At 38.5% G+C, this 27,457-nt stretch overlaps 1 protein-coding gene across 1 annotated transcript; it reads right to left on the bottom strand.

The window, feature by feature from the left end:
• Positions 1–3,609: 3,609 nt before the first annotated feature.
• DMP1 (dentin matrix acidic phosphoprotein 1) lies at positions 3,610–26,850 on the bottom strand. Its single transcript, XM_010966146.3, has 6 exons — positions 26,167–26,850; positions 12,032–12,105; positions 11,500–11,547; positions 8,848–8,880; positions 8,613–8,660; positions 3,610–6,686 (listed from the first exon to the last, which is right to left on the bottom strand). The coding sequence occupies exons 1-6, from the start codon at positions 26,318–26,320 to the stop codon at positions 5,310–5,312; spliced, it is 1,734 nt and encodes a 577-aa protein (XP_010964448.2). The 5' UTR covers positions 26,321–26,850; the 3' UTR covers positions 3,610–5,309.
• Positions 26,851–27,457: the final 607 nt, after the last annotated feature.

Raw genomic sequence — 27,457 nt, 5'->3', positions numbered from 1 at the left:
CTCTTCATTACCTATATTTGCAAAGGCTAAATATTCCATTCATTTTAGCAGTAAATTCACAGTCTGAAAATTAATTTTATCTTATACTAAAGCCTACTGTAAATGCATAAAATATTCTGAGAGCACAGTTGGAGAACACATGTTTTCAATTATTAAATCAAGGAATGATAACTCAGTATTTCTAAATTATATTTATATAGTCTCTGAAAACATACATGTGTTAGGGAGGATATAGATTAAGCTGCTGTAATAAGGAGATCCCCAAATACAGTAGATTAAACAAGATGGAAGTTTATTTCTCTCTCATGAAACAACCAAGAAGAGGATACTTTTTGGTACAAGGAGGCTATTTTAATAGTTGCCAATTCCTAACCAATGGGAAGAGAGGAGAGGGAAGGAAAGAGGCCAAGCACATCAGTTCTGCTCACATTCCATTGGCCAGAACTTCGCCACACGTGCATGCCAGGCTGCAAGGGAGACTGGGAAATGGAGTCTCCATCTGGGCAGCCATATGCTCAGCTGAAAGCTGAAAATGTCTATTAATAATACAAAGGAGAGGGGAATGGCTACTGGGGACAATTCTCAATCTCTACAACATCTACATACAACCCAGATTCTAAGTATACGTGGTTTAAAATTTTATTTTGAGAATATTTATTTTAATTATGTGTTCTATGTTAACATTTAAGAAGTTTACATTTTGTATTCATTTGCTTGAAAAGATATTTTATGATATGCTATCTTCCTTTATGCATAGCTCTAGCTATGATATGCAGTGATGAAGACCAAGTGATTGATGTGTATTATATGAATCATGCTATACTCCCAGCTCTACAGCTCAGCACTGACTTGGCTTTTCCCAGAATGCAGTAGTTCCTCAGAACAGAGTCCAGCAAGATCTTATGATTGTCAGTGTTATTCCCTTATTTAATTGAATAGATTCCAGCAGCTTAGTCATGGACTCCTTTGAGAATCTGATGAAAATCATTCCTCTACCCAAAATATATCAATAATTTAGCAAATAATTTTAGGGGGGTTAGAGACACCTTCCCCCATGAAGCCCAGTTTTTGTGTCTCGATATGCCCATGTCTTCCACAGAAGCCTGGGAAAGGGTAGATAAAATCACTAATCCCTCTCTCTGGGACCCACCAGTGGAATCCCTGGAGCTCTGGCCCAAGGTGGACACTTACCACAGGACCTGGAGCATAGTGATGCTCAATAATGTTAGTTCCCTTGTATGTCAAGGCTCCTCTGCTCCCTGTAGGAATTCCTTGGTGGTCCTTGCACTGCTCCTTGGTTTTAGGGTTACTCCTCCCGTCTTCACCAACATGGATCACAGCCAGACCCATGGAGGCTGACTTGGTCATTCCCTTGACATTGCCACGCCTCCTTTTGGCACGGTCATGGACCGTCAATGAGATATTTTTCAATCTTTTTGCTCACCCAGCATCTGAACCTCCTTCTTACATATGAAACATATGTTACCTCTTTATATTTTTGAGTGAGAGACGAAATTCACCTTTCAGAAACTGAAAATGAGAGATGCTTGCTTTCTAGGGCCCCCTGTAACTAGTACCCAGGCACTTAGTATAGGTTCCGACAGCTTTATGCATCCACCATGAACTTTGAATTGAGAACCCATGATACAATGAAGCAGGGCCCATGAAGAATGGTTGCCGGCAGCAGGGACAGCTGGGGTCAGCAGTCCCATGTTATTGCAGTACCAATGTTACTGGCAGCATCTAGAGTCATTACCAGTGGGATGAGCAGTACAAGCCACAGCACCTAGTGCTTTGTGGTAGAATCAGTGGCTTCCAGGCTGAATGAGTTCTGCTGCATATTAAGCCATGTTTACTAATGACTTCAGTATAAGCTTCCTTTTCGGACATCAGTATTGCTAGCTTCTTCAGTGTCACTGTGGTATTTCTTTTTACAAAATCTTCAATAGTAATCTTCACTGTGATATATATCTCATGGGAAATTTTGTGGGAAATAAGAATGAATTTCTCCGCTAAAAGGGGTCCTTTCAAAATAACAGGTCTAGGAAAACAAGCCATTAGAAAATGACTGATTACCAGAGGAGAAAGAAAGGGGGAGGGATAAATTGGGAGTTCAGGATTTGCAGATACTAACTACTATATATAAAATAGATAAATAACAAGGTCTTACTGTACAGCACAGGGGACTGTATTCAATATTTTATAATAACCTACAATGGAAAAGAATATACATGTATAACTGAATGACCGTGCTCTACACCAGAAACTGACACAACATTGTAAATCGACTATACTTTAAAAAACGTTTTTTTTAAAGTACATACTATGTTAGAAGGTGACAAATTCTGCACCAAAAAAACAGAAAGGAAAGAAAATGACTGAGAGGCTCTTGGGTTCTTTATATGCCGGTGACAACTACAGAATATAGCATTTCCTTTGCTTATATTTCAAACAGATAAGGCCATACTCACATATTCATGAATGTTACTTCAATGCTTAAAATTTTCATTGGCTCATCATCGAACTGAAATGGAATCCAGGCTTTTGGATTTTAAATTGGAACAATTAGCATAGCTTGTCTGTGCTTCATTTGCTCTTCTTTATCTTTCATGTGTTTTTAAAGAGGTAGAGTTTGTGATGTCTGTCTTAAAGATGTTTGTGATATCTCATCTATAATACATGAGAACCTGATGCCAGGAAGGTACATCATAAAAATGAAGTCTGTTCTCCTTAATCTGGTGCTCAGAGGCCTTCACCTTAGATCCCAACCCACTTTTCCAATCTCTTGTCTTATCACTTCCCTTCCCTCTTCCTCTCTTCCAAATGCTTTGGTGAGACTGGGTTTTTAATATCATAGCTTAACATGCTATAAACAGCTCTCTATATTTACTTCTCTGTTCCCTCTGCCTGGAATGTGCTTGTCTCCTTTTTTTCTTATTCACTCTCCAAGGTCCACCCACGTTGACCCAGTACACCTCCACTCCCTAAACAGATGAATTGCTCCCCCCATGTGTACCCATAGAACTTTAATTAGAGCCCTAGCACTGCTCTAGCCATCAGCACAGTGGATACATCTTTGATTCTGCCATAGATGATGAGCTTCTTAAGGGCAGAAATCACATCTCATTCATCCTTGTATATCCCAGATGCCTGGATCATAAGATGTGCTCCATAAATGTCTGAATGAGTCAATGGGGAAATGCTAAGAGTTGGAAACCACCGATTTGTATTTGTTTGGGAGTCACAGAACTAAGAGGAGTAAAGTAAGATTGTCATTAAGGAGCTAAATTTTAAGGTCTACATAGATATGCAAAATCATCTGCAGGAGACAGAATGGCTCCCAGACCAGCAGGACTCCATGACAACCAGTTTGACTGTACTATTCTATATAAAGAAAGTATGAGCCATTTAAAGAAGAGTGGATTCGCTCTAATAAGCTTAGATAAATAAAGGTCACTGGGGCAAGACTTGATTATGGCCCTTTTGAGCACTTTCCAGGAATGAGAGTCTGAGCATGGACAGTTCTCCTCAGAAGAAGCTGGGGGTTGGTGGGATCCTGTCAGTTAATAAAGCTGGATAATTAATCCAAACAGCCAGAAGACCCAAATGTAGGTATGCAGATGGGCTACGTCAGAATCTCCTGGGATCATTTTGAAAATACAAAACTTGGGGTTTTATTCCTTATCTACTGAATTAAAATCTCCAAAGGAAGGAATAGAAAACTATATATATTTTATCTCCCCTAGTGACCACACCTTTGACCTTGTGAGGGACAGAGCTATGTGAAGGATGGGAAGGCTCAGACTGAAGAAAGTCTTAATTCTCTTAATGTATTTGTAGGGGAATTTTGGTGTGCTCTACTGGCATTGTTGTGAAAGCACGTTTGAAAAGTGGAAGTGCTGAGGTAAAGTAGTTTCCTTCAAAGAAATAAAATATAGGGAATGTGTATCCCTGTAGTTCCCGGGGTTTACACGAATGACAGTCTGAGAGACCAGCAAGAGCTACTTGGCATGGCTTTATACAAAAGCTGAGTTTGCTTCCTTTGCATCCTTACCTATAACAGGTCTATTTAGTGAAATGTCATCGTCAACAGGTAAAGTAATTGTATCAAAATTCTACCTGAGTTATAAACAAAATGAAAATTTCAGGAAACAATTTAAGACAATCTTTTGTCTTAATGGGACAAAGCTAATAAATTATTATACCATGTTTAAAAGGAAGAGTTGTTTAATATAAATATATCTTAATAATCAACATCACTATAAAAATAAGCACATACTTCTGGATGTTATTATGTTTATTACAAAACAAATATTTTATGTTGAGGTAACATTTCAAAGAGTGTTTTGTAAAAATCATTTGAATTCTATACACACAATTTTGCTATGTGCAACACAGGTGAAGGACTCAGAATAGTTTTTGTAACATTGCACATAGGCTGATTTTAGAAAAAAAATTAAGCTAAAAGTTGTTGATTTAAAGAGGAATTTCTTTTTTCTGTTCTCCCCCACCCACCCTCCGTATCCTCACCAGTGGTCAGGGAGGAGACATTCATGGGAGTTCCACCAAATATATCGAAAAGGATAAATTAGTTGGAAAAAAAAAAAGTTTTTCTTATCCAAAACAACTCTCAGTGTCATAATCTGAAAACCCTTTCACACACTAAATATTTATTCATATAGGATTTTCTATTGCTTATACCAAGAGTAAGTAGAACTATCTGGTCTTAAATGGAGAAATGCTATGCAATACTCTTCTGCCAGTGTCTTTTCTGCTGTGAAGGCCTCTTTGATTCTCCAAGGCGAAGGTGGTCCCCTCTTCTGTGCTCGCGTATGTTTTGTTCACGTCTCTGTGATAGCGCTCACTGCACTGGATTGTAATAATTCTTCTTTTCCTCATCTGTGTCCCTCTTTAACTTTATGTATCCCTCTGTAAGCTCCTCAGGAGCAAGAAACAAGTCTTAAATTTTATATCCCCAGCACCTAGCACAGTGCCTGGTACATAATAGAACCTCAATCACTGTTTGTTAGGTTAACGAGTTTGGAACGACTGTGAAGCTGTGACGCTACAATGTACATCTTTCCTTGCTTCTAGTCTCATTGAGTGTGATCTAGTGTCACTCCCCGTTATGTAAACCTCTGTGGCTTGGCACCCTAGAAACAAGTATAGTGTTCAACATTTCCTTACAGAAAGAAATGGCCTCTGGTTATTCTTCTGATGAAAACATCAATAAATTACAGTTATAATGATTTCCCTCGTCTCCAATCCCTAGGACTTCAGCAGGTGAGAACCACTCAGGAAAGCCGATGCTAATAACCGTCTTGGCAGTCGTTGTCATCTTGATCCCCGATGGGTTTGTTGTGATAAGCATCCACTGTTAGTTTTCTGCTGTCTATCTCAGTGGTTTTTGACTGGCCGTCTTCCTCACTGCTTGACACGCTCTCAGTAGAATTGCTCTCTTCTTGGGATATGCTGCTGTCCTGAGAATCACTGCCATCGTCCTCCTCAGATGGGCTGTCCTGCTCGGACTGGCTCTCCCGGCTCTTGGTCTCTGCTGAGGCACTGTCAGACTGGAGGCCCTCCTGGCTAGAACTGTTCTCCTCTTCCGTGGTCTCCGGGCTTTCCTTGGAGTTGAGGCTCTCATTGGATTCACTGTCAGCTTGCTCCTCTCTGGATTTGCTTTCTGAATTGGAGGGTTTATCCAAGCTGTTCTCCTCACTGGAGTCACTCTCTTCCTGATTCTCTTCTGAGGCACTGGTGATGTTATCAGGATTGTCCCCCCTGGGCTCACCTGCTACCTCTTCCTGAGATTCACTACTGCTTTCTTGAGAAGGCAGGTCAACCTCTTGACTAGACTCACTGCTGGGATCTTGGACATTCTGACTGTCTTCCGGGGACCGATTCTCCTCGCTCTCCTGTTTGTCACTCTTGCTGTGTTCCCTGGTTTGGCTGAGGCCAGCTTCTTTGGAGTCGGGGTTTTCTGTGGAGTCACTCTGGACTTCTTCCATAGTGTAGTTATCATCCAGGTCACCTCTGCCACCTTCCTCAGAAATGCGAGGCTTTCTGAAAAATTTCCTACTGGGAGACTCCCGGGATTGGCTGTCATGGGTGTCCTGCGTGTTTGCTTGCTCCTCATCATTCTCTTTCAATTCTTTAGATTTGACACTGGCACTGTTTATTCTGGAGCTGCTCCTCTCACTCCTGAAGGTGCCTGGGTCATCGCTCTGCATTCCTTCATCGTCAAACTCAGAGCCATCCCCATGGCTACTCTCCCCCTCACTGCCACCTCCCACCCAGTGCTCCTCACTCTCGCTCTCTGGTGTGGAGTCACCTCCCTCAGGCCTGCTGTTCACCTCGCCTTCGTCGTCAAGGTCCCTGCTCTCGCTGGTGGTATCTTGGGCACTGTCTTCCCCTTGTGGGGCACTATCTTCCCTGGATTGTGTGGTGTCAGCTGAGTCTTCATCACTTCCAAGTCTGGAGTCCCCACCTTGTCTCTCTGCAGGGCCTGGGCCACTGTCATCATCACCAAAGGTGTCATCTCCACTCTCATCTTCATCATCATCTTTATCATCTCCTTCTTTTCCTCCACTACTAGAGAGGCCACCAGCTGGTCTATGAATGTACTGATGATCATCAAGGCTCAGGCCTTCCTCTGATTCTGTGCTGTCACTGGGGTCTTCATTTGCCTGGAGTTTGGGGTTAACAGACATGGTCAGTACTCCAGGAGTTGATGCAGAGGGTGTCATCTAATGCCATCTAGGCTTTTTTTGCTTTCTTCTTCCTATGTCCTTCATCTATATCATGGTCAATTTTATGGCTCAATAATATCTCAAGCAGATGTTTAAAAAGGATGGAAGAGAAGTGGAAAGTCAGGTCATTCTATTTTATATAATTCATTCAATCTGTAAAATTGTTCTCAAAAAAGCTTTATAGAAATCACATTTTTTGGAAACTCAAGTCACATTGTAAGTATGATTCCTTAAAGGAAACTTTCAGAGAATGTTTTGTAAATTAAAGAGCTTGTTTATAATGCTCACTCATCAAATTGTTTGGTTGAAGACAGAAGTTTTAAAAAATATTGGGTGATTTTTAAGTGACTCAAAATTTTTTTTTCTAATAAACTCTGGAGGAAAAAAATGTATTTGGGTAGAAGGATGAAACTTTTAGCTAAAATGAAAGTATAACACATATACTCAAACAAAGGTACATATACTCAGATATATATCTCAACCAAACCATGAAGGTATAACACTGTAGTAAGGTGTATACCTCATTCGCACAGGCAGAGAGTTGCCTGTAAAAGGTTTGGCTGAAAGACTGCCACTAGTGTGACCACCAAGGCAGCTTAGTTCCGAGTGTGAGCTCAGAGAGATGATCCCTGCAAATAAAACAATTGGATGCTCTACTCAGATAAGGAAGGATAGTGAGCCTTCATTCATTATGCTCTGGAAATACCTCTTCCATACCCTGTAACAGAACATTCTTGCCAACCCTGTAACAGAACATTCTTGCCAACCTTATTTTTCTTTTCCCACATGTTCTTACTCATCAATGTGTGAGTTTCCAATCGGGAGAACAGGGTGATGACACCTTTTTCCATTGCTAGAGTGTACGCTGATACACTGGAGCTGAGCATCTATTTAGCTTTCTACATCTCCATAGGCAGGTATCATACCCTTCATTTGAGAGCTTAGAGAACAATCACAATGTCCCCAGAAAAGAACATTTCCCCAGTCCTATGCTAATAAATTTATAAAATGTTCCTCTGACAAATCTTTACTCAATAGTGGTAAAGAGTTTAATAATTCATCTTCCAACTCTGATTAAGTATAAAATGCAATGTGGGTCAAAATTGCAGGGGAGAAACCTCATTCCTAGAATGTCTGGAGCCCCACAGGGTTGAGTTTGATCAAAATGATAGGACAGCTATGAAAGCAATGATGTTTAGTCTCAGAAAAATGAAAAGAAGAAGGAGAAGAAGGAAGAGGAGGAGGAGAAGGGGGAGGGGTGGGGAGGGGAGAATGGAGAGAAAAAGATAAAAGGAAGAAAGTAAGTTTTTTTCACTAAAGGAACATAAGCCAAGTCAGCTTTTCCTGCTCGCAGGCCATAGATGTGACTAATTTAAAGTCATTACTAAGACCGCTGTCTCATTAAGGGTTCCTCAGGGCTCTCCTCCAACAGGATCCTGGGCATGGAGAAGGTCTCCAGGCCCAGCAGGTATTTCGCATTAACCAGAACACTTTTTTCTACCTGATCTGAGCTGCTCCAGTTGTAAAAGCAACATCTGAGATGTATGAGTGAGCTATTACTTGTCTAACAGAGGCTATGACCATTTGTGTGTGTGTGTGTGTATGTGTGTTCTTTTTAACCAGAGGGACATTTAGAGCCACTATGTCTATAATCTGGCCCCAGTGATAAATATGGAATGAATAGAACGTCCACATCTGAATTCTCCCACTCATTTTCCTTTCTTATTTTATGGAACTATTTAACCAGCATAACCAAAGTTTAGAAAATATTATATTTAGAACGGTTGCCAGGTAATTTAATCTAACATCATTTCCTTCAATTCCTAAGGAGCCTGGAAAGTTAAGAAAGGTCGGTTTAATTACCTGTTCCTCTGAGCTAACTTTACTTTCTTCTGATGACTCACTGCTCTCCTAAAAAGAAAAAAAAAAATGTTGTTTATTTTTCATGTTAGTAATTCCTGAAGAAAGAAAAAAAATATGACACACTTCAATCACTTGTGGTTTGGATTTACTACTTTCCAAATGGTCTAAGACGATGAGAAGAATGTTAAAATTACTCCATGAGATGTTTATGACAAAAAATAAATGAGATAGTTACCAAAGGTGGTGTTGGTGTCTGAGCCAAATGATCCTGTAAAAAAGGAAGGGAAACAAGTTACTCCTTCATAGGTGGATATGTCATTGCAAATATTTAGAATAATTTGGGGATATTTAAATTTATTGATATGTATTTTACATTTACATGAGTAATAATGATATTTTATAACAAAATGGCTAAAACATGAATATTAGATGACCAATGGCCTGAAAAGATCTTGCAATATAAAAAAAACTGGAAGATTTTTGTATTTCCGATACTTAGAGAAAAATACACTTTCTTTGAAGAAAGATATACAACCTAGAGGAAATGTAAGATAGGAAAAACATTGGAAATTACAAATCCATATTTAAGTCTCAATTAGCTCCTTGGCTTGGATTTTAGCCCTGAAAGCTGTCTTGATGTTAGCATTAAAATTCCTGTGTTCCTGGAAACCTCTATGTCTCAGGTAAACTGTGATGGTTGGCCACTTGATGTGAATTTGGACAATTCACTTCCCCCACCTGATGTCAGTTTCTTATTCATAAAAAGAATATTACCAACCATTGTGCTTATCCCACATGGTTGCTGTGAGGATGAAATTGGCTAATGCTTATGGAAGCATCTCAAGGACTATTCAATATGATATAAGCTAAAGCAAAGATCCATTTTGAGAATATCCAATGTATAAAATTCAATAGTAGACAAAACTGAATTGAAAAAGCCATTAAACCTTTCTCGAGTCACATAAGCTCACCAAAATAACAAATGCTAGATCTGAAACTTAATTAGCCATAGTTCTGATTTATTTTACATTCTTTAATCTTATAAAAACTCTAAGAATGCCTGAGCCACCTCTAGCACTCTCTCCCCATCTGCCCGCCCCCTTCCCCTTGAGCATGACAAAATCCCCAACTCCCAGGTGACTCAAAGCCACTGAGCAATGGGTGTGAAGGCCCACGGTGCAAAGTAGAGCAGAGAGGAGCTGCTGTCAGCATGTCTTCCACGAGCTGCTCAGCAATGCTGGGCTGGGAATATTTCCTCAGAGGAAGGAGCTGGAATCACTGGAAGTCTTTGCCTGTGACATGGCAGCAGGCACAATGACAGGCTCTACTCCAGTCAGTTATCATTTGGAATTCAGGGGTAGAAGGGAGCAAGACATTGGTATTTTTCTCGTGCCAAGGATAGACTTGAGAAAGCACGTTTGTGGTCCTCAGGCTGAATGAGAGAGAGGATCCACGGTGGCTGCTTTTAAATCAAGCAGCCTAAGGACACTCTTGATGAAAGTGCATGTAAGAAATCCTGCAATGCCTAGTCCAGCCTCAGGCGGGGGCAGGACCCCATCTCAGGCCTCTGACATCTGGCCACCACTAGTAGTATTGTGCCCAAGCTGTATCATATGAAAAGCCAACAGGAAACAAGGTAATGAAAAACACTCCGATTCAGGTTAGGACTCTAACACTTACTCGTACAGTCAGCCCTTCGTATCTGGGTTCCACATCCACGGAGTCAACTAACCTCAGATCAAAAATATTTAAAAAAACAAAAAACCTCCAGAAGGTTCAAATAATAAAACTTGAATTTGCTGCACTCTGGCAACTATTTACATCGCATTTACATGTATTAGGTATTGTAAATAATCTAGAGATGATTTAAAGTATACATGAAGATGTACACAGGTTACATGCACATATTATGCCATTTTAATATAAGGGACTTGAGCATCCATGGATTTTGGTACTCATGAGAGTCCTGGAACTAATCTCCTGTATACAGAGTGATGACTATAGTTCCAGTCTTGAGAACCTACTGACCTCCTAGACCTGGCCCCTTCCTAAGAGGGATATAACACCCTGGTAAAGAATATGAACTCTGGAGCCAGAGTGCCCTGGGCCCAAAATCTGGCTCTAACACTAATTAACCATATAACCTAGACAGGCTAGGTTACTCTCTGTGTCTCAGAGTTCTCATTTGTAAAATGGGAATAAAATACAACACCTAAGAGGGTAGGGTATAGCCCAGTGGTAGAGTGCATGCTTAGCATGCATGAGGTCCTGGGATCAATTCCCAGTACTCCATTAAAAATATAAATAAATAAACATAAACATAATTGCCTCCCCTGCCAAATAAATAAATAAAACACCTATTTCCCTGGGGTACTGTGAAGACTGAGAAAGTTAATACATATAAAGCTCACAGAACTGTGCCTGGCAATGGCTCTTGAGTTATTGAGAGTTGATAACTATTAGGTTATTCAGAGTCAACACTCAGTAATAGTGTCCTCTCATTCTTTCTTTTCTCACCTTCTGGAACTTGACCTCCTGCCTACCAGCCATCGGATAGAACAGATCTCTAGTCCTAATCCTTCAAGGGTGGTCTTGGTTCACTGTCATCCATCCCCTTGCACTACTGTACAGACCCATCATGAAAATAAAGCTAAAGGGAAAAATGCTTCCTTGCCAAATTACATTATTAAGTCGGAGTGGAAGCATTATATGTACTACATTTTCTTATAAGAACTAGAAATTATAGCCCTCACTACCAAATCTTAGGTTATGAATGTGTTCATTAAATCTTTAGTAGTTTCAACATTTGCAGTGAATTTTCAATGAATATTAAAATTAAATGAATATTAAAATTAAAATATTTCAAAAATTCTAATTTCTAACTCACCTCCCATTCTTCAGAGCTCTTGGATTCAGTATTTTGATGCTTGGCGACCTAGAAAATTGAGTACATGTGGTCAGTCCATAAAAACCTCCAAGGCAGCAACTATTAACACTTCACATACTTAGGAGCAGTAGCAGTCAAATCTTAGCATGCGCCAGAAGCAGCTGGAGGCCTTGTTAAAACACAGACTGCTGTGCCCCATCCCTCCCTGGACAGGCTGGCTCCGCAGGTCTGAGGTTGGGCCTGAGAATTTACGTTTCTCACAAGGTCCTAGTTGATGCCAACGCTAGTCTGGGGATGACACTTTCAGGAATCTTTTGAGGAAGGAAAATGAGAATCATAGTTCTATGAATGGCAACTGAACAGGATAAGGGATAATTTGGATGATATTTTAAAGAAAAGAGCTTCCTAAGAAGCTACTATTTTCATCCAATGAGAACATACACACACAGCCCTCTTGGCTTGTAGCCAATGAAAATTGTGGAGCTGTAGGTATAAATGGTTTTTTAAAAATACATCCTATCCTGGTACTTACTGGAAGAGCACAGGACAATCCCCACAGGAACATAAGCAGGATGCTGGTCTTCATAGCCGTGTACATCTCTCTACCTGTGATGAAAAACAGAAGGGGTTTTCTTCATGCTAAAGAAATATAGGAGCTTCAACTTTTTAACATTTTCTTTCCATTAAAAAAAAAAAAACTCATCCAAATGTCTTTCAACTGATGACTGGATAAATAAAATGTATGATACCCATACAATGGAATATTATTCAGCCACAAAAAGGAATGAAGTACCAATACATGCTACAAAGTAGAGGAACCTTAAAAACATTCTACTGAGTGAAAGAAGTTAGGTACAAAACACCATATATTGGATGATTCCATGAACATATGAAACATTCAAAAAGGCAACTCTACAGAGACAGAAAGCAAATAAATGGGAGAGATGAGGGGTTGGGGTGACAGATAAGGGGTGAATTTTGGAGGTAATGAAAAATGTTCTAAGATGGATATTGGTGAGTGTTGTATAACTTGGTAAATATACTAAAAACCATTGAACAGTATACTTCAAGTGGGTGAAGTAGACACGTGAATTATATCTCAAAAAAGCTATTTAAAAAAAAACTCATTCCTAAGAGATAAATTGAAAACTTTTCAAGGAGGAGCTCTATAAACACATCTTCACTAAAACATAAACCAGGATAAATGGAGGAAAAACTAAAGAAAACAACATAAAGAAATTTCTGACCTTTCACTTTTATAATAATTATGCAGCCCAGGGTGGCGGAACAAACTGGCAAATATCTTCTCACCAAAAACTGCATTTATTGATATCATTGATATGTGGTGGGCAATTGTTTTTTCACACACACACACACACACAATCACACACACACACACACACACAACAGCTTCTCCATATTTATAACCTCCTAATAACGTCTAGACAAAATAGACTGCTTTTGCATTTTTTTCTTTATCTGCAAGAGATGCCTTATGGCAGACTTCATATTACCAGCGCCAGAAAGTTTTAATATCTATGGTGCTACTTTTAGTCATACATTATACATGATTATGCTAAATTCTTTTAAGGGTCATTCACAGTACTAAGGATCCAGGGAAGATTAGAGGTTTGGGATACACTTGTGAATCACACTGAGAGAAACCTGCCAAATCAAACTGCATTTTCCTGGAGGGTGGCTTCATTTCACACTTCAAGAACTGGTGGTTTGGATAACAATTTGCTTTATATCTAAAAATAGATGTCCTAGATGCTAATGCAGAAAGTTATTGAAATGATTTAAGAAGGAAACACTTTGCCCTGCACTAGTGAGCCCTGGGGCTGCCCTAACAGACTTGTCGGTGGACTTGCATGCACTGTGTAAAAAATCCTGCAGGTTGATTTCAGGCTTCATTTTTGTTGATTTGTGTATTTAAACGTTAAAAATATACTATACAAGTGACAAAAAATCTAAGCCGGAGAGTCCCAACCTTGGCTGTATATTAGTATCACCTGGGGAGATTTAAAGCAATACCAATGCACAAATCCCACCACAGAGTAATAAATCAATTCACTGAGGGTGGGAACAGGCATGGGTTTGTTTTAAGGTACTCCAAGGGATTTTAACCTCTGATCTAAGAAATGAGCACGTTGCTCAGTAATGTCTGAATACGCTGAATAAGGTCTGAAATGGGTTCAAGAAGTCATCTGATCTTATTTTTTAATTTGTTCAAGAGAACAATAGAAATCCTAAGATAAGGAGAATGAGAATGTTCCTCATTTCTACCTTCATACAGCTCAAATGGTCCAACAGAGCCTCTCATCCTATATCTTGAGCATTATTCCTCATCAACATAGCTATTAGTTTGTGTTATTTTCTATATTCTAATTCAGCATGCTTCATCTCGGTCCTTATGTTTTGATACTATTTTTATTTCTTTTTCAAATCCTTTTGCCTAATATCAACAGAGTGAACACATGAAAGTGTTCACAACTGCCCCTAAGACAAATTGAATTCAACAGATTTTCCTTCTGAAGGAAACCAGAATATCTCATCCCAAAATATGCCTCTTTGACATAAAAATTATTTTGTGCTGAAGGCACTTGAGAAACAGCAGAGGCAAGAAGGGTGCTCTGATCCCTGCTTTTCTTCCTGGAAGCAGGAGATCAATCTCCCATGTGAAAGGTACTCTCCCTGTACCAGGAGGGGAAAGACATTCTCATCGCCAGAGATGGAGAATCAAGGCTGAGAGAAATCTGTGTAAACCATCCTTGTTAAACTAACCCAATCTTCCTGCTCACTTCTCCACAATTTACTGCCCTGGCCCAAATCCCTTTGTCTTGTCAATTCTTCACAAATGTGCTATTTCTTTGTCTAAAAGGTGTAAAAGCTTCCTGCTCTGGTCACTCTTCAGATCCTCAATCTTTTGTGAAGGTGCCCACGTACATGTAAAATTTAAAAATAAAACTTGTATGTTTTTCTTCTATTAATCTGTATTATGCCAGTTTAATTCTTAAGCCCAGCTGGAGACCCTAAGAGAACAGAGGAAAATTTTTCCTCCCCTTTAGTTCCCACAATCAAAACAATTTTTTTTTAATTTTCAGGTTCATTTCTTAATAAATGGAAAGTTTCTCCCAAATATAACACTCTCAAAATAACTGTGCGCCAATGGTTTTGGCTTCATGGGTCAAATAAAAATTATGTGGCTCATCATTTTAATTTTAAAAGTGAAATTTGAATAGAGTGATAATCTCATGGTGCTCTGAAAACCAGCAAATATTCCAGCCTTGATAAAAGGCCAACAAATATTGAGTTCTTCTCTTGGATTGTCTTTTGCTTCTCTTTTATCTAAGCAACAACAACAACAACAACAAAATGAAGAGATGCTCTACACCAATGAATGTCATGGTTTTTCTGTTTTATAAAAGAAGTGAGTGCTTCCAATGTTCCAGTTTCTCAGGGATGGAATATTATGAAACATAAGGAAAATGTAGTAACTTGCTCGTGCTTCTAGAAATGCCATGTAGCACCCTGATTCAAAGGCATACTTTACCAAACGGAAGTCTGGTAAACTACAATGAAATGCATGTTGGGGTCCTGAGAGAGCTGATGTCGCCTCCCGTAGAATTTAGTCGACCATCAAGCATTAAAGAAAGTCAGATCGTAAATCCTACGCTAGATTTTCAATTAGTATTTTGACTAATTATACTTTTGTGAAGTATATTCCAAACAAGAGCCCCAAACTTTTATAGACTTCTTACCTACCACCCCCAAAAGAGCAGAAGCAGTTATGCAGTAGCGTAAGTCTGAGCGACAAGTTAGCAAAATAGCTACAAGCCTGAAAGATGAGTCCAGGACCCCAGGTTCTTCTCCAGTGATTAGTAAATGCCATTTCTACTCTGCACTGGCTGTCATTTTACTATAAGAACATGCGACAAATGGAAATCAACAAGCTCAATTTGAGTTCCACCTGTTTGGATGGTAGTGTGTGCATCAGAGGCTTTCAACCTTTATGAATTGTTTTCCCAGAGTTGAAAAGATCCAAAATGTTTAGGATCTGCAGAAGAGAATTGCAAGTCCCTCCTCTCTCTGGCTACTCTCAAGTGTAGCCCGAACTTTTTTGTGCTCTCAAGTCAGGAAACTTGTCCTGGAATTTCCTCCATGTTAATATTCACTTGCAAAATATATATCTTCTTTTACATAGACTAAAATGAAAGAGGTGGGCTAAAAGAAGGAAATAAAAACTTTAAAACTCACTGGCTCAATTTAGCTTGCTTAATTTGCTTCTATTTGACTTAGTGTTGTCCTTAATAATACTAACAAACAATATATCCATTTATTAGCAATCAATAAATATCTATTGAGAACATCCATGTGCCAGGCACTGTTCTAGGTGCTGGAGGGGAGAGCAGTGTGTAATAATGATAATAAGCTGGTCTTACAAAAGTAAAATTACCCAGAACCCAGCTAACCAGAGCCTCCATTAGCTAGAATTTGTTTTATTATCATTCTTTGAAAATAAAGTAGAATTTGGCCAGGACATGAATTCGATCAGGAATTCAGAAAAACAAACAAATTGATAAAAATTTCCAGTCATTTCATTTGTAATTATCTCGAAGTCAGTTATAATCAATCCCATGTCACATGCTTTCAACCAGAGTAAAATAACTCCTAGGCATCCCCCAATTAAATATGATGTGGAAGGCCTTTCAGCATCTGAGCACGTTGGTCTACATCACCATTCTGGGGCTGGTAAATGGACTAAAGCCCATTAGAAAATTATTTGTTTATACATTTAATCCAACCAGATCAAAGTGGGATAGTCTACTTGGCCCTCAGTTAAACAGCAAGTATGGTTCACCAGAAATTATAGCTCCTGGGGCAGACAAGTTGCTTCAAGTGTTCCTACTTACTATACGTGAGATCTTCTAGACATCATACAGAAAGCATTGCCTGACCACAGTTCCCACACTCTTTTTTGTGGCAGACAGACACTTCTTATATAGATGAACAAATGGAATGCATACAGCAAGTAAAAATATGGACAGGAGGATATATCCTTCCAAGTCTTCTACATTAGGAACTGTTTTAAAAGGTGATTATATTTAACATTTATTGAATTCTGACTGTATGCAAGGCATCATGCTAAAATGAATACCCAGCTAAACATTAAGAAAGCAATATATTAATCACACTCTTGGTTTATTTCAGTGGTCTTAGCATCTCCTTTCTGTTACTCAGTTCACAGTGAATATTATTGGATCCTGTCTGGATGAATAGCATTCAATAATTTTTAATTTAAAAGCCTGTATTTTGAAAGTCCTGCCAACTTAGCTTAGATTCTTTTATAATGTCTTGTAGGCCCTGGATGTAGCTATATCCATTAAACCTAAATGTAAAAGCTTTATTTGTTCTGCTAATTAAAGCTAAATTCCAAAATGACATTCCATCTGCCTCCTGTTTGGTAAACTTTCCCTTTTAGAAGTATGCAGCAATCTAATTAAAGTTTTACTGAGAAGAACACCTGGCTCTGTAGACTTAACATGTCATTTTAACATCATTTACTGTGGCATAAACAACAGGCACAAAATGGAACCATTTTTACCCAAGGTACAGCTCTCCCCATCCTTCTCTGAGCAGCATGATGCCTCTCAACATGAACACATAGTTAATATTTTCCAATCAACACAGCAGAAGTCATTTTTTAAAAAATTTAAACAATGAAAATGTCTTACCCTCTTCAATTCACAAAGACTTTCCCCCAAAAGTCACCACAATCAGGCTGAGGTGCTCACAGAGGAAATCTGTGACAATGAAGCCACTCTTGCATTGATGCTCTGAACACTTCTCTGATGGTGCAGGAATTTAAACTCTGCTTCAGCTCTTCATAGCCAATCAACTGGGGGCTGAGGGTGACTGACATCACAAGGTGTCACCGGGACTCCAGTACACCCACACTTCCTCCAGCCTGCAGAAGCAGATTTTCCCTAAAAAGCTCTTGTGGTTCCCAAATGACTAGACTAGTTTCCATTAAATTGAAGATCTTCCTAAAGCTTTATTTTGATTTCTAAATATATGTCATTCACATCCATGCAGGCTTATGAGCATTATAAACAATGACAATGTCTTCCACCCACTGGCAGATCCCAGCAGACACAAGGATGGGAAAAGGAGAGTCAAGGAGTGGGTAGAAAGTTTCCTGTTAATGTACATTTCCAGGTTGTACATGAAGGACCTACTAAAATACTGGATTTGCCTAAATTGTTGGTGTTGAGAAGATGGGCCCTTATTCTTGCCTTTTTCATCTTTTAACAACCTCTACTACTCATCTCCTTTTCCTCTCATCTCCCTACCACCATGCATGCACAAAGGTCCAGAATTATTCCTAATCTAACAAAGTATCCCCTTACAGAAGTCTGTGGTGATTGGAAGCATTAAAGCACCACCTAAGTAACTTTTGTTTTTAATTGAAAACAATTTAAATCCAGCACTTCGTTATTCCCCCAACTGCCTGCCACATTTTGGTTTTCACTCTGGTGATTCTAAAATCAGAACTGGATTACACTTCAATTAAAAAAAAAAAACCACACAACATTGTAAAGCAACTATACTTCAACTGAAAAAAAAAAAAAAAAGGATTAAAAGGAAGGCTAGTTGGGTAGCATCCAGAGAAAGCAATTTCCAAAGGACTCTCTGCCATCCCAAAACATGTAATGAAATGAATAAAATAGTATTTATCAGGATTCTTCCGGGAGTGTACTGAAGGTTGTGCAGAAAGCAGGAAGTGAGGTGGCACCTCACAAGGAGTGCATTCAAGTCACAGTAGAAAGACCACTGAACAAATATTTAAAGAATATAAGTCGCCTGAATTTAACTTCCTCAAGAGTGGGGAATGTTTGCTTTGTTTACTGGTGTATATTGCCCTAATACCTAGGTTTCTGGGTCATTATAAATACTCAGTAAACACTTTTATGAACGACTGAATGAAATGGCTTTAAAATGGGCCAAATTATTGGCTTGCCTGCAGTACCCACATGATTCACTTCAATTTTTCTGAAAGTGTTATGCTTGTTGGAAATTTTAGTTGATGCTCCTACCAACCTTATTCTGGAGAACTGGGATGCCCAACATTATCCAGGAAACTAACATCAAATACATGGATTCTTGACTTTTTCCCTGTGAACTGCAATGAGGTTGGGGACAGAAAATGAGGAGAGGAGAGTCTATTTTCATACAGGATCGATTAAAAGACCAAAGTTCATATGAGGAAGCTATAAATTTCCTATGTTCCGTTCTGGTCCTGAATTACACTCCCTGGTGGTTTCATAGGTCTTGACTGAGGTCTATCCTAGGAGAACCTTATAATCTTGTCAGAGCAGATTCTGGGAAGATTTTGGCAAAGGGTGTTACAGGACATTGTTTTAGAAACTTTCTAAATCCCCACTTAAAAACAGAGAAACTAGATAACAAAACTAAAAACTATGGACAACATTTAGAACAAAACTAAATGTTTCAGTCCTATTAAATACATTAAATGCATTAAATACCACTTCAATACTTTGTATCTTAAGACAACAACCATTTTATTATCTCCTACACCTGGGACTGCAGTTTCCTGGGGACTCAACTGGAACAGAATACTCAATATTACTCTCCTGTGGTTGCTGCCTGGAAGCCCCGCTGGAACTGTTACTCTGAGCACTTCAGTTCACCTTCCCATGGCCTCTCCTTGTGGCTTGGCCTTCTCACGTGGTGGCTGGAGTCCAAAAGCTGTCCCAAATGTCACTTTCTCCACATTCTATTGGTCAAATCAATCACAGGGCCATTCCAGATTCAGAAGGAGAAATAGTCTCTACCTTTTGATGTGCGGAACAGAATGAACATGTACAGGGAGCAAAGGAAATGTTGAGGCCATTTTGGAGATTGGTAACCACACTACATGACAGGTTGTACCCACAAAGTCCAAACAAAGTGGCTGAGGACAAACCACCAACTGCCACAATACCTACATCATCTGTGCAGGACTAAGCAGAGGGGAGACAGCAGGGCATCTGATGGACACGAAAATAGGCGAACTCCAACATAGTCAATAACTATTGCTGGTAGGTGCCAATGGCACATAATAAAATCTGAAGGATCTGGACCAGTCTAGCTCCTAAGGATTCTCAAAATAGAGAACTCTCTATAGCTGTCTTCCAGGACAGACGCATATATGGAAAAACCACTGGGAGTGGAATAAAAGTTGCACAAAATAGGTACAGTTGAGAAGCACAACTAAGTGTGGGAGAGGGGAACAGATCCAGCAAATCTTAGAAAACAAGCTGCCTTTTTAAAAGATACAACATGAAAACAACAGAAGAGGGTGAAAGCTACCCTGAGCTATGCCTTCTTCCAAAAGTTCAGGAAAACCAATTTCATATTTAAAAAATGGCAAAAAGCGATGAAGTTTAAGTAAGAGCAGAGAAACAACCTTATAAACAATGAAAGCATGTCAAGAATATATCAAACCATAACATTCTATTTAAAAAATAGCAAAAAGACATTAAGAAAACAGCACAATAAGTAAAAAACAACATAAATAAAAATTAGAATAACTCAGAAATGAAGTATTAGACATTAGGGGGAAAAAACTTGAAATAAAAGAAAAAAAATCTGAAAAAAGACTAAACTAAAGAACACAAGAGGGAGTAAATAGAACAGAAAAATCCTTAAGAGAACTAAAAGGGAATAAAAGAAGAAAATATTTTAAATTTAAAAGAAATGAAGGAAGAGAGAAAACATTTGGTAACAAGTGACATACTGAAGATGACCAAAGAAGATCCAAATTACAGACAACAGGAGCTCTGAAGAGGCTATCAAAAGTGAGAGAACAATGATGGCCATTCTAATGGCCATCATTCAAAAGTCCACAAATGACAAATGCTGGAGAGGCTTTGGAGAAAAGGGAACCCTCCTACACTGCTGCTGGGAATGCAGTTTGGTGTAGCCACTGTGGAAAACAGTATGGAGAGTCCTCAAAAGACTAGGGATAGACTTACCATATGACCCAGTTATCCCACTCCTGGGCATAAATCCAGAAGGAACCCTACTTCAAAAAGACACCTGCACCCCCATGTTCATAGCAGCACTATTTACAATAGCCAAGACATGGAAGCAGCCTAAATGTCCATCAACAGATGACTGGATAAAGAAGTGGTGGTATATTTATACAATGGAATACTACTCAGCCATAAAAAATGGCAACATAATGCCATTTGCAGCAACATGGATGCTCCTGGAGAATGTCATTCTAAGTGAAGTAAGCCAGAAAGAGAAAGAAAAATACCATATGAGATCATTCATATGTGGAATCTAAAAAAAAAAAAAAAAAAAAAAAAAGAACATAAATATAAAACAGAAACAGACTCATAGACATAGAATACAAGCTTGTGGATGCCGGGGGGAGAGGGGTGGGAAGGGACAGACTGGGAGTTCAAAATTTGTAGATACTGACAGGCATATGCAGAATAGATAAACAAGATTATACTGTACAGCACAGGGAAATATATGCAAGATCTTGTGGTAGCTCACAGCGAAAAAAAATGTGACAATGAATATATATATGTTCATGTATAACTGAAAAATTGTGCTCTACCCTGGAATTTGACACAACATTGTAAAATGACTATACTCAATAAAAAAAAGTTGAAAAAAATTTGTGTCTAATACTTAATCAGGCCTCCAGTACCATAGAACTATCAAATGTTTTACTGTCTAGAGGATCTATTTTTTTTCATGATATCAGTATGAATCCTGGATTCTTTATAATTAAAGGGTAATTTTATAAAAATTGCAAAACTGTGATCATTAGAAGCATTATTTAAGAATTGAGTCTATACAACTTAAGTATATGAAATGCAGATGGAGATATTCATTTTTATTGTCTATGAATTATATTCATTGACATTGACAAACTCAACACAATAATGAACATTCAATAAGATGCATCTGATAAGACACAGAAATGTAATTAAAGGTCAAGTACAATTATAATTCCTTCCTTATTCATTGATATTAAAGCTTTGAATTTAAGTGGGTAAATGACACATCAAACAAAGCAGCATCCTTCACTAGGCAATATTCTTGTGAATTAGTGTCTCAGTTTTATTTTAAAACACACATAATTTAGATAAAATATGGTTATTTTCTAGGAAAAAATTAAGTTAATAATTATAATTATATATTTATTCAAAGATTTATTCAGCAATTGATTTTTTGTGTCTTCTTTGGATTAGAAACTGTTCCAGGCACTGGTGACAGACATAGGTCTCTCTATTTTAGAGTCTTCCAATAGAAAAACACATGCAAATTATTAGCACAACATAACCTCACATCTTAAAAAACTAATAGGCTATAATACATAATACAATTCCTTAGTCCACACCTCTGTATTTCATAAGACTTGTGGCACTTGTGCATGTTATTTGCATGAATTTAAAACACACACCCAACACAATAGAGTTTTGTAGGTGACACATGTGTCTCCAAAATAAGAGAGTTGAGCTGCCTATGGCATGTGGAGAGGGGAGAAGAGAAAGAGTCTGGGGACTGAAGCTAAAAGGGGAAAACAAAATCATAGCATGTCGTGAACTAAAAATAGTTAATAACTGCTATCTACAGCAAAACGGCAGTGGGTAACATGAAACGTATCAAGAAAGGAAAAAGGAAAACCTGCTTAGAAGTATTACGTGTCCCTCCTACACACGTCACTGTGATAACTTGTGATGCAGCCATGTCCGAATGCAAGGAGGACAGGGTGCAGTCCTGAGCTGGGCAGTGCCTCTCAGAGACAACTCTCCATGTTGTAGAACAAAGAGCACACATGTTTGGTGGACAGCTAGATTTCCTGCCTGCCTGCTAAAAGCTGCTGAGCTCAAGAAAACATTCAGATTCACAGCAAAATGAACTTGCCAACCAGCAGATCTAGCTCGAGTAAAAGTGAATTACTCTCATTGGTACCTTGCATTGATTTTCTCATTTAATTCTTACATTAACCCTATGAAATAGGTACTGTCATTATTCAAAATTACAAAGGAAGAAACTGAAACTTTAGGAGGTTATGTAGCTCACCCAAGGTCACATGGCAAGCAAATGATGGAGCAGGGATTCCAAAATGTATACTTTTGAAGACTTTTGGTTCCCCCACCTCCAGGGGACACATGCAAGTTCCTTGAACTGTTTCCTTAATACCTTTCTCACTTATCCCTTGTCCATTGTGAATAGGGAGTAGTGTAATACAAGCATACTGCAACCCTCTCCAGAGAAATTTCCTTTCCTCTCCTCCTCCCTCTCTCCTCCACCTTCTCCCCTTTATAAGCTGGGAGTGAGTGATCTATAATACTTTTTTTTCACAGTCTCCAGGTTTGCCTTGCAAAGATGATCTTCTCCCTCACATCTTTAGGATACTAGGAAACTGTTTTATTGGCCCCAATTGTAGTATTCTCATTTAGCACCCTGTTGTACTTTCTCCTTTTACCACTGGACAGTAAACCTCTTTGGTGGCAGTCCAGCTCAAGAAACATTTGTGAAGAGTCTGCTGTGACAGGCACTGTGGTGGGCATGATGATGAAGGATGAGCAAGTCATAGCCTGGGTTCACATTCTAGAGCAGCTCTTTTCTGGGATCATGGAAATATTCTGTATTCGGATGGTTCAATGTGGTAGCCAGTAGTCATTTGTCATTGCGTCTTAAAATATGGCCAGGCGAACTGTGAAACTGAGTGCTTAATTTTAGTTAATTTAAACTGAAACAGCTACACCTGGCTAGTGACTACCATATGGGGTAGCACAGATTTAGAGTGAAAGTTGGCAATTCTTTCATTTTCTGTGACAAGAGGATTGATACCAGTATATATGGGATGCCACGGGAGCACAGAAGAGAGGCATTTAGCTCAGCATGGTATAGAAAAAAGTAAGACCAAAGAAACCTTTTAAAAAGAAATGATGGTCAGACAGGATGCTAAATGTATGCAAATGTGTAATCCAGCAATTCCATTCCTAGGTATACACCCGTGAGAAATGTATGCAACTGTGCACCACAAGACATTGACAAAAATGTTCGCAGCAACATTTTCCACAGTAGCCAAAAAGTGGAAACAACAAGAGTGTCCATCAACTGTAGAATAGATAAACAAATTGTCATATATTTTATATAATAAAAAATGTACATCAATGAAAATGAAAAAAATATAGCAACAGGCATAATGAAAAACATAATGTTGAGTTAAAGAATTACAAAAATCAAAGAAACCATATTGTATATGTATATAAAGCTCAAAAAGTGGCAAAACTAAAATGACAGTATTTTAGTATGCATGTTTATGTGGTAAAAGCAAAAAGAAAAGCAAAGAAGTGATTTCATGGTCAGGCTGAGATTTGCCTGGAAAGCAGGGAGAGGATGGAGGTAAGGAAGGGGTGTGGGAGTGGCTCCTGGCAAGTTCACAGCATTGTTTTGTAACTTGGATGGTGGCTACACATGCCTTTGCTTTGTAAAGTTTGTTAAAGCTGTTCACTTGTTTTACACTTTTAGGAAAGTGTATTTCATAATAAAAAGTCTTTAAGAGGAATACTCTGTTTTTACAAAATTAGTATTGAATATGATCATTAAGAACAACTCTACTGTGAGCTCCTAATGTAATTTCACCATTCTAATCTTAAGTAAACAAGTGCTTGTAATTTTCTTATATCGGAATTTTTTGAGTTTTTAAAAAACATTCCTATCTCTTCTCCATAGTGGTAGTTAAACTAATTCTTTGTTTTGAGGTTTGGGAGTGGATTTTAAAATTTATTTCATTTGTTCCTATTTGTGAGACCATTTGAAAATTGCATCTGGCTATTTGGAGACAGTTTAGAAATTTACAATGCTACAACTTAGTTATTTGAAAAAGATTGATATCAGTCTGCTACAGAAATTGATTCTTTTCAAATCTGGACACCTCAGGATGTTCTGATCTTGGGGAAAATTGCTAGTAGAATAAACATGAATAACACTGAGTACACCATATCTTTCATTTTTTCTTTGCCAACCCTAAATAATGCTTAGAATAGATTACAGGCTTCAGTTCTCCAAGTTTTCCTACTTGGGACTTCCTTTCTACACTGCTCCATGGGCCAATGAAAGGGTTCCAAGAGTCAACTCTTTGTGGAGGGAAAAAGATTGGTTGGGAAAAGAGTAGGTCAATCTGAAAGTTAAAGTCTTTCAAGGTGTATCTTACTGTCAGTGACAGACCAGTGGCAATCCTGATAGAGATGTGTGAAAACCTTCGATGACACATCTAATAAGATCAAAAGTGATGGTGTCAAAACATCTGAGATTCCGTAAAATGCCAGGCAGATACTCTTGGTTCTGTATACAAACAAAAATGGTGGAGCATATTTTCTCCCAATTTGTTCTTACTTTTCCTGATGGCTATTTTGCTTTGCTAATAAGGTATGTAATTTTGGCAAACCGGATTATGCATATATTATATTTCTTTAAATGTAATTAAATATAATTTATATGTACAAAAAATTCATCAAATGCACCAACACGTCAAAGGACAATAAAAAAGATAGTGATAAAATGGATTTCTGTCTTAGCAGTTACATCAACTGTGTTTGGCTACTCTGGGATATCTGAATTTGATGACCAGGAGCATAATAATCACTAACACTTTTGACAACAGTAATTATTACATAGACAAGTAACATGTCACTTAGATATGCATTAAGTTTCTTGTGAAATTAACATCCTCAGTCCTTCTTTTGATCTGTATGTTTAAGAATCCACATGAACCAAAATGGAAAGATATCCCATGCTCCTGGATTGGGAGAATCAACATTGCTAAAATGGCCATACTACCCAAAGTATCTGTGGATTTAAATAACTGGGTATCATGCAGTATCATAGTATTTATTGAAAAAAATATCTGTGTATAAGTAGAACTACACAGTTCAAACCCATGTTGTTCAAGGTTCAACTGTACTTCTTATCTCTCCATTTCATCATCTTTTCTGTAATTTCTCTATGAATCCAATACTTCAGGCATACTCATGCCTTGTCACCACCCATTGTATTAGATAGGGTTCACCAGAGAAACAGAACCAACAGGATATGTAGAAATACATAAGAGATATAGATACAGATATATTATAAGAATAGGCACATGATTATGGAGACTGAGAAGTCTCATGATGTAAAATTAACAATGCTTAAATACTGTTATAAGGTCAATACATCCTATGTTACATGATAGGAAATAAGGAAAAAAATAAAGATATTTGAGATAGATAGATAGATAGACAGACATACAGACACACAAATGTACTCATGACAAAATAAGGAGGAAATGCTCATAACAATTACAGTCCTCATTTATGTAACTGGTCATGTGGTCATAGTTGGTATTTGTAACTATTTTCTTCTACTACTACACATTCTATGTGCCCTTTGCCTTCAGCAAGCACCTCAGCTGGCCATGGTTCTTACCTGGTGTGGTCACCTAAATCTTCATTCCTGAAGGGTCTGGGCCATTTGTAGTCCTGCCTGGATTGGGTGGTTGTAGTTTTCCATTGACCTTAATCACAGTGTATGCTAATTCTAAGAGACACCCTAACAGATCTCCTGTATTCCAGATATACATTTCCTTACCTCCATTGTGGAGTAACAGTTCAATCTCCCCTTGGTAATCATGATCAGTCACTCCAGCCAACAGCATAATTCTCTTCTTAACCTGTTGTTTCAGAGGCATGAGGAGCTCCAAGTGGCCAGATGGAAGGATTAACTTCCACTTCAATGGAATCATTGTTGAGTTTTCCCTCTGGAACTAAGACCTCCGGGTCAGCAAAGCATAAAGTCACAGAAACAAGGAGCAAAAATGTTGCTGATGGATCACTTGGGATAATAGTGAGTGGTGCCACTACAATTTTCACTCCTTGCTCACTAGACTCATAAATCCTGGCTTCTAGGGGTCTTTATGGACAAGATGGAAAAAAGGCATTTGCCAGATCAATGTTGCATACCAGTTACTAGTTAATTTGCTCAAGCAATGAAACTGCATCTAGTACAGCAGCTACAATTGGAGTCACCACCTAGTTAAGTTTACAATAACCCACTATCATTCTCCAGGATCCAGCTAACTTCTGCACAGGCCAATAGAAGAGCTGAATGGGAATGTGGTAGGAGTCACTACCCTTGCACATTTCAAGTCCCTGATGGTGGCACTAATCTCTGTAAATCCTCCAGAAAAAGCAGTATCACTTGTGATTTACTATTTTTCTAGGTAGAGCCAGTTCTAATGCTTTCACTTGACCTTTCTCACCATAATACTCCTTACTCCACAAGTCAGGAAATGGGTATAAGGATTCTGTCAGCTGCTAAGTGTGTCTACTTCAATTATGCACTCTGCAATTGGGGAAATAACAGCAGGATGGGTTTTGGGACCCACTAGACCCACTTTGAGATGGACTTGTGCTAAAATTCCACCAATTACCTGAGCTCCCTAAACCCCTATTCTGACTGGGGGCCCCACAGTGACATTTGGGGTCTCCTGTATTAGTGTCAGTTCAGAGCCAGTATCCAGTAGTCCCTGCAAGGTCTGATTATTCCCTTTTCCACATGAGGTACAGTTATCCTGATAAAAGGCCATAGGTCCCATTTGGAGAAGCTGAAAGAAATATTAATAATATAAATTTTCAGTACTGCACAAGATTCTGCCTCAAAAGGACCCAGCCTCTGCTTCTTTCAAGGAATTCTGGATCTGTAAACTGTCTCAAGTCTGGGAATTGACTGAGGGACTGTAACTCTCAGTTTTTACCACTTGAGTTAGACTTTTATTTTCTTGGCATAGAATTTTTCTGCTTATACAGATAAAACAAGAATTTAGTGCATTCTCCATCTATTTCATTTCTAGGAACACCATGATGAACTAGCCAATACCATA

The sequence above is a fragment of the Camelus bactrianus genome, chromosome 2, assembly GCF_048773025.1.
Source record: "Camelus bactrianus isolate YW-2024 breed Bactrian camel chromosome 2, ASM4877302v1, whole genome shotgun sequence".
NCBI classification, from domain to species: domain Eukaryota; kingdom Metazoa; phylum Chordata; class Mammalia; order Artiodactyla; family Camelidae; genus Camelus; species Camelus bactrianus.
The sequence above is the reverse complement of the archived record's forward strand: the minus strand, read 5'-3'. Positions and strand labels throughout refer to the sequence as shown.

Excerpts from the sequence above, each read along its gene's own strand:
- DMP1 (XM_010966146.3), bottom strand. The coding sequence starts at position 26,320 with ATGATTCCATTGAAGTGGAAGTTAATCCTTCCATCTGGCCACTTGGAG. Across the intron at positions 12,106-26,166 it reads ACTGTTACTCCACAATGGAG|GTAGAGAGATGTACACGGCT; the intron begins GTAAGGAAATGT and ends TTTTCATCACAG. Across the intron at positions 8,881-11,499 it reads AGAGCTCTGAAGAATGGGAG|GATCATTTGGCTCAGACACC; the intron begins GTGAGTTAGAAA and ends CCTTTTTTACAG.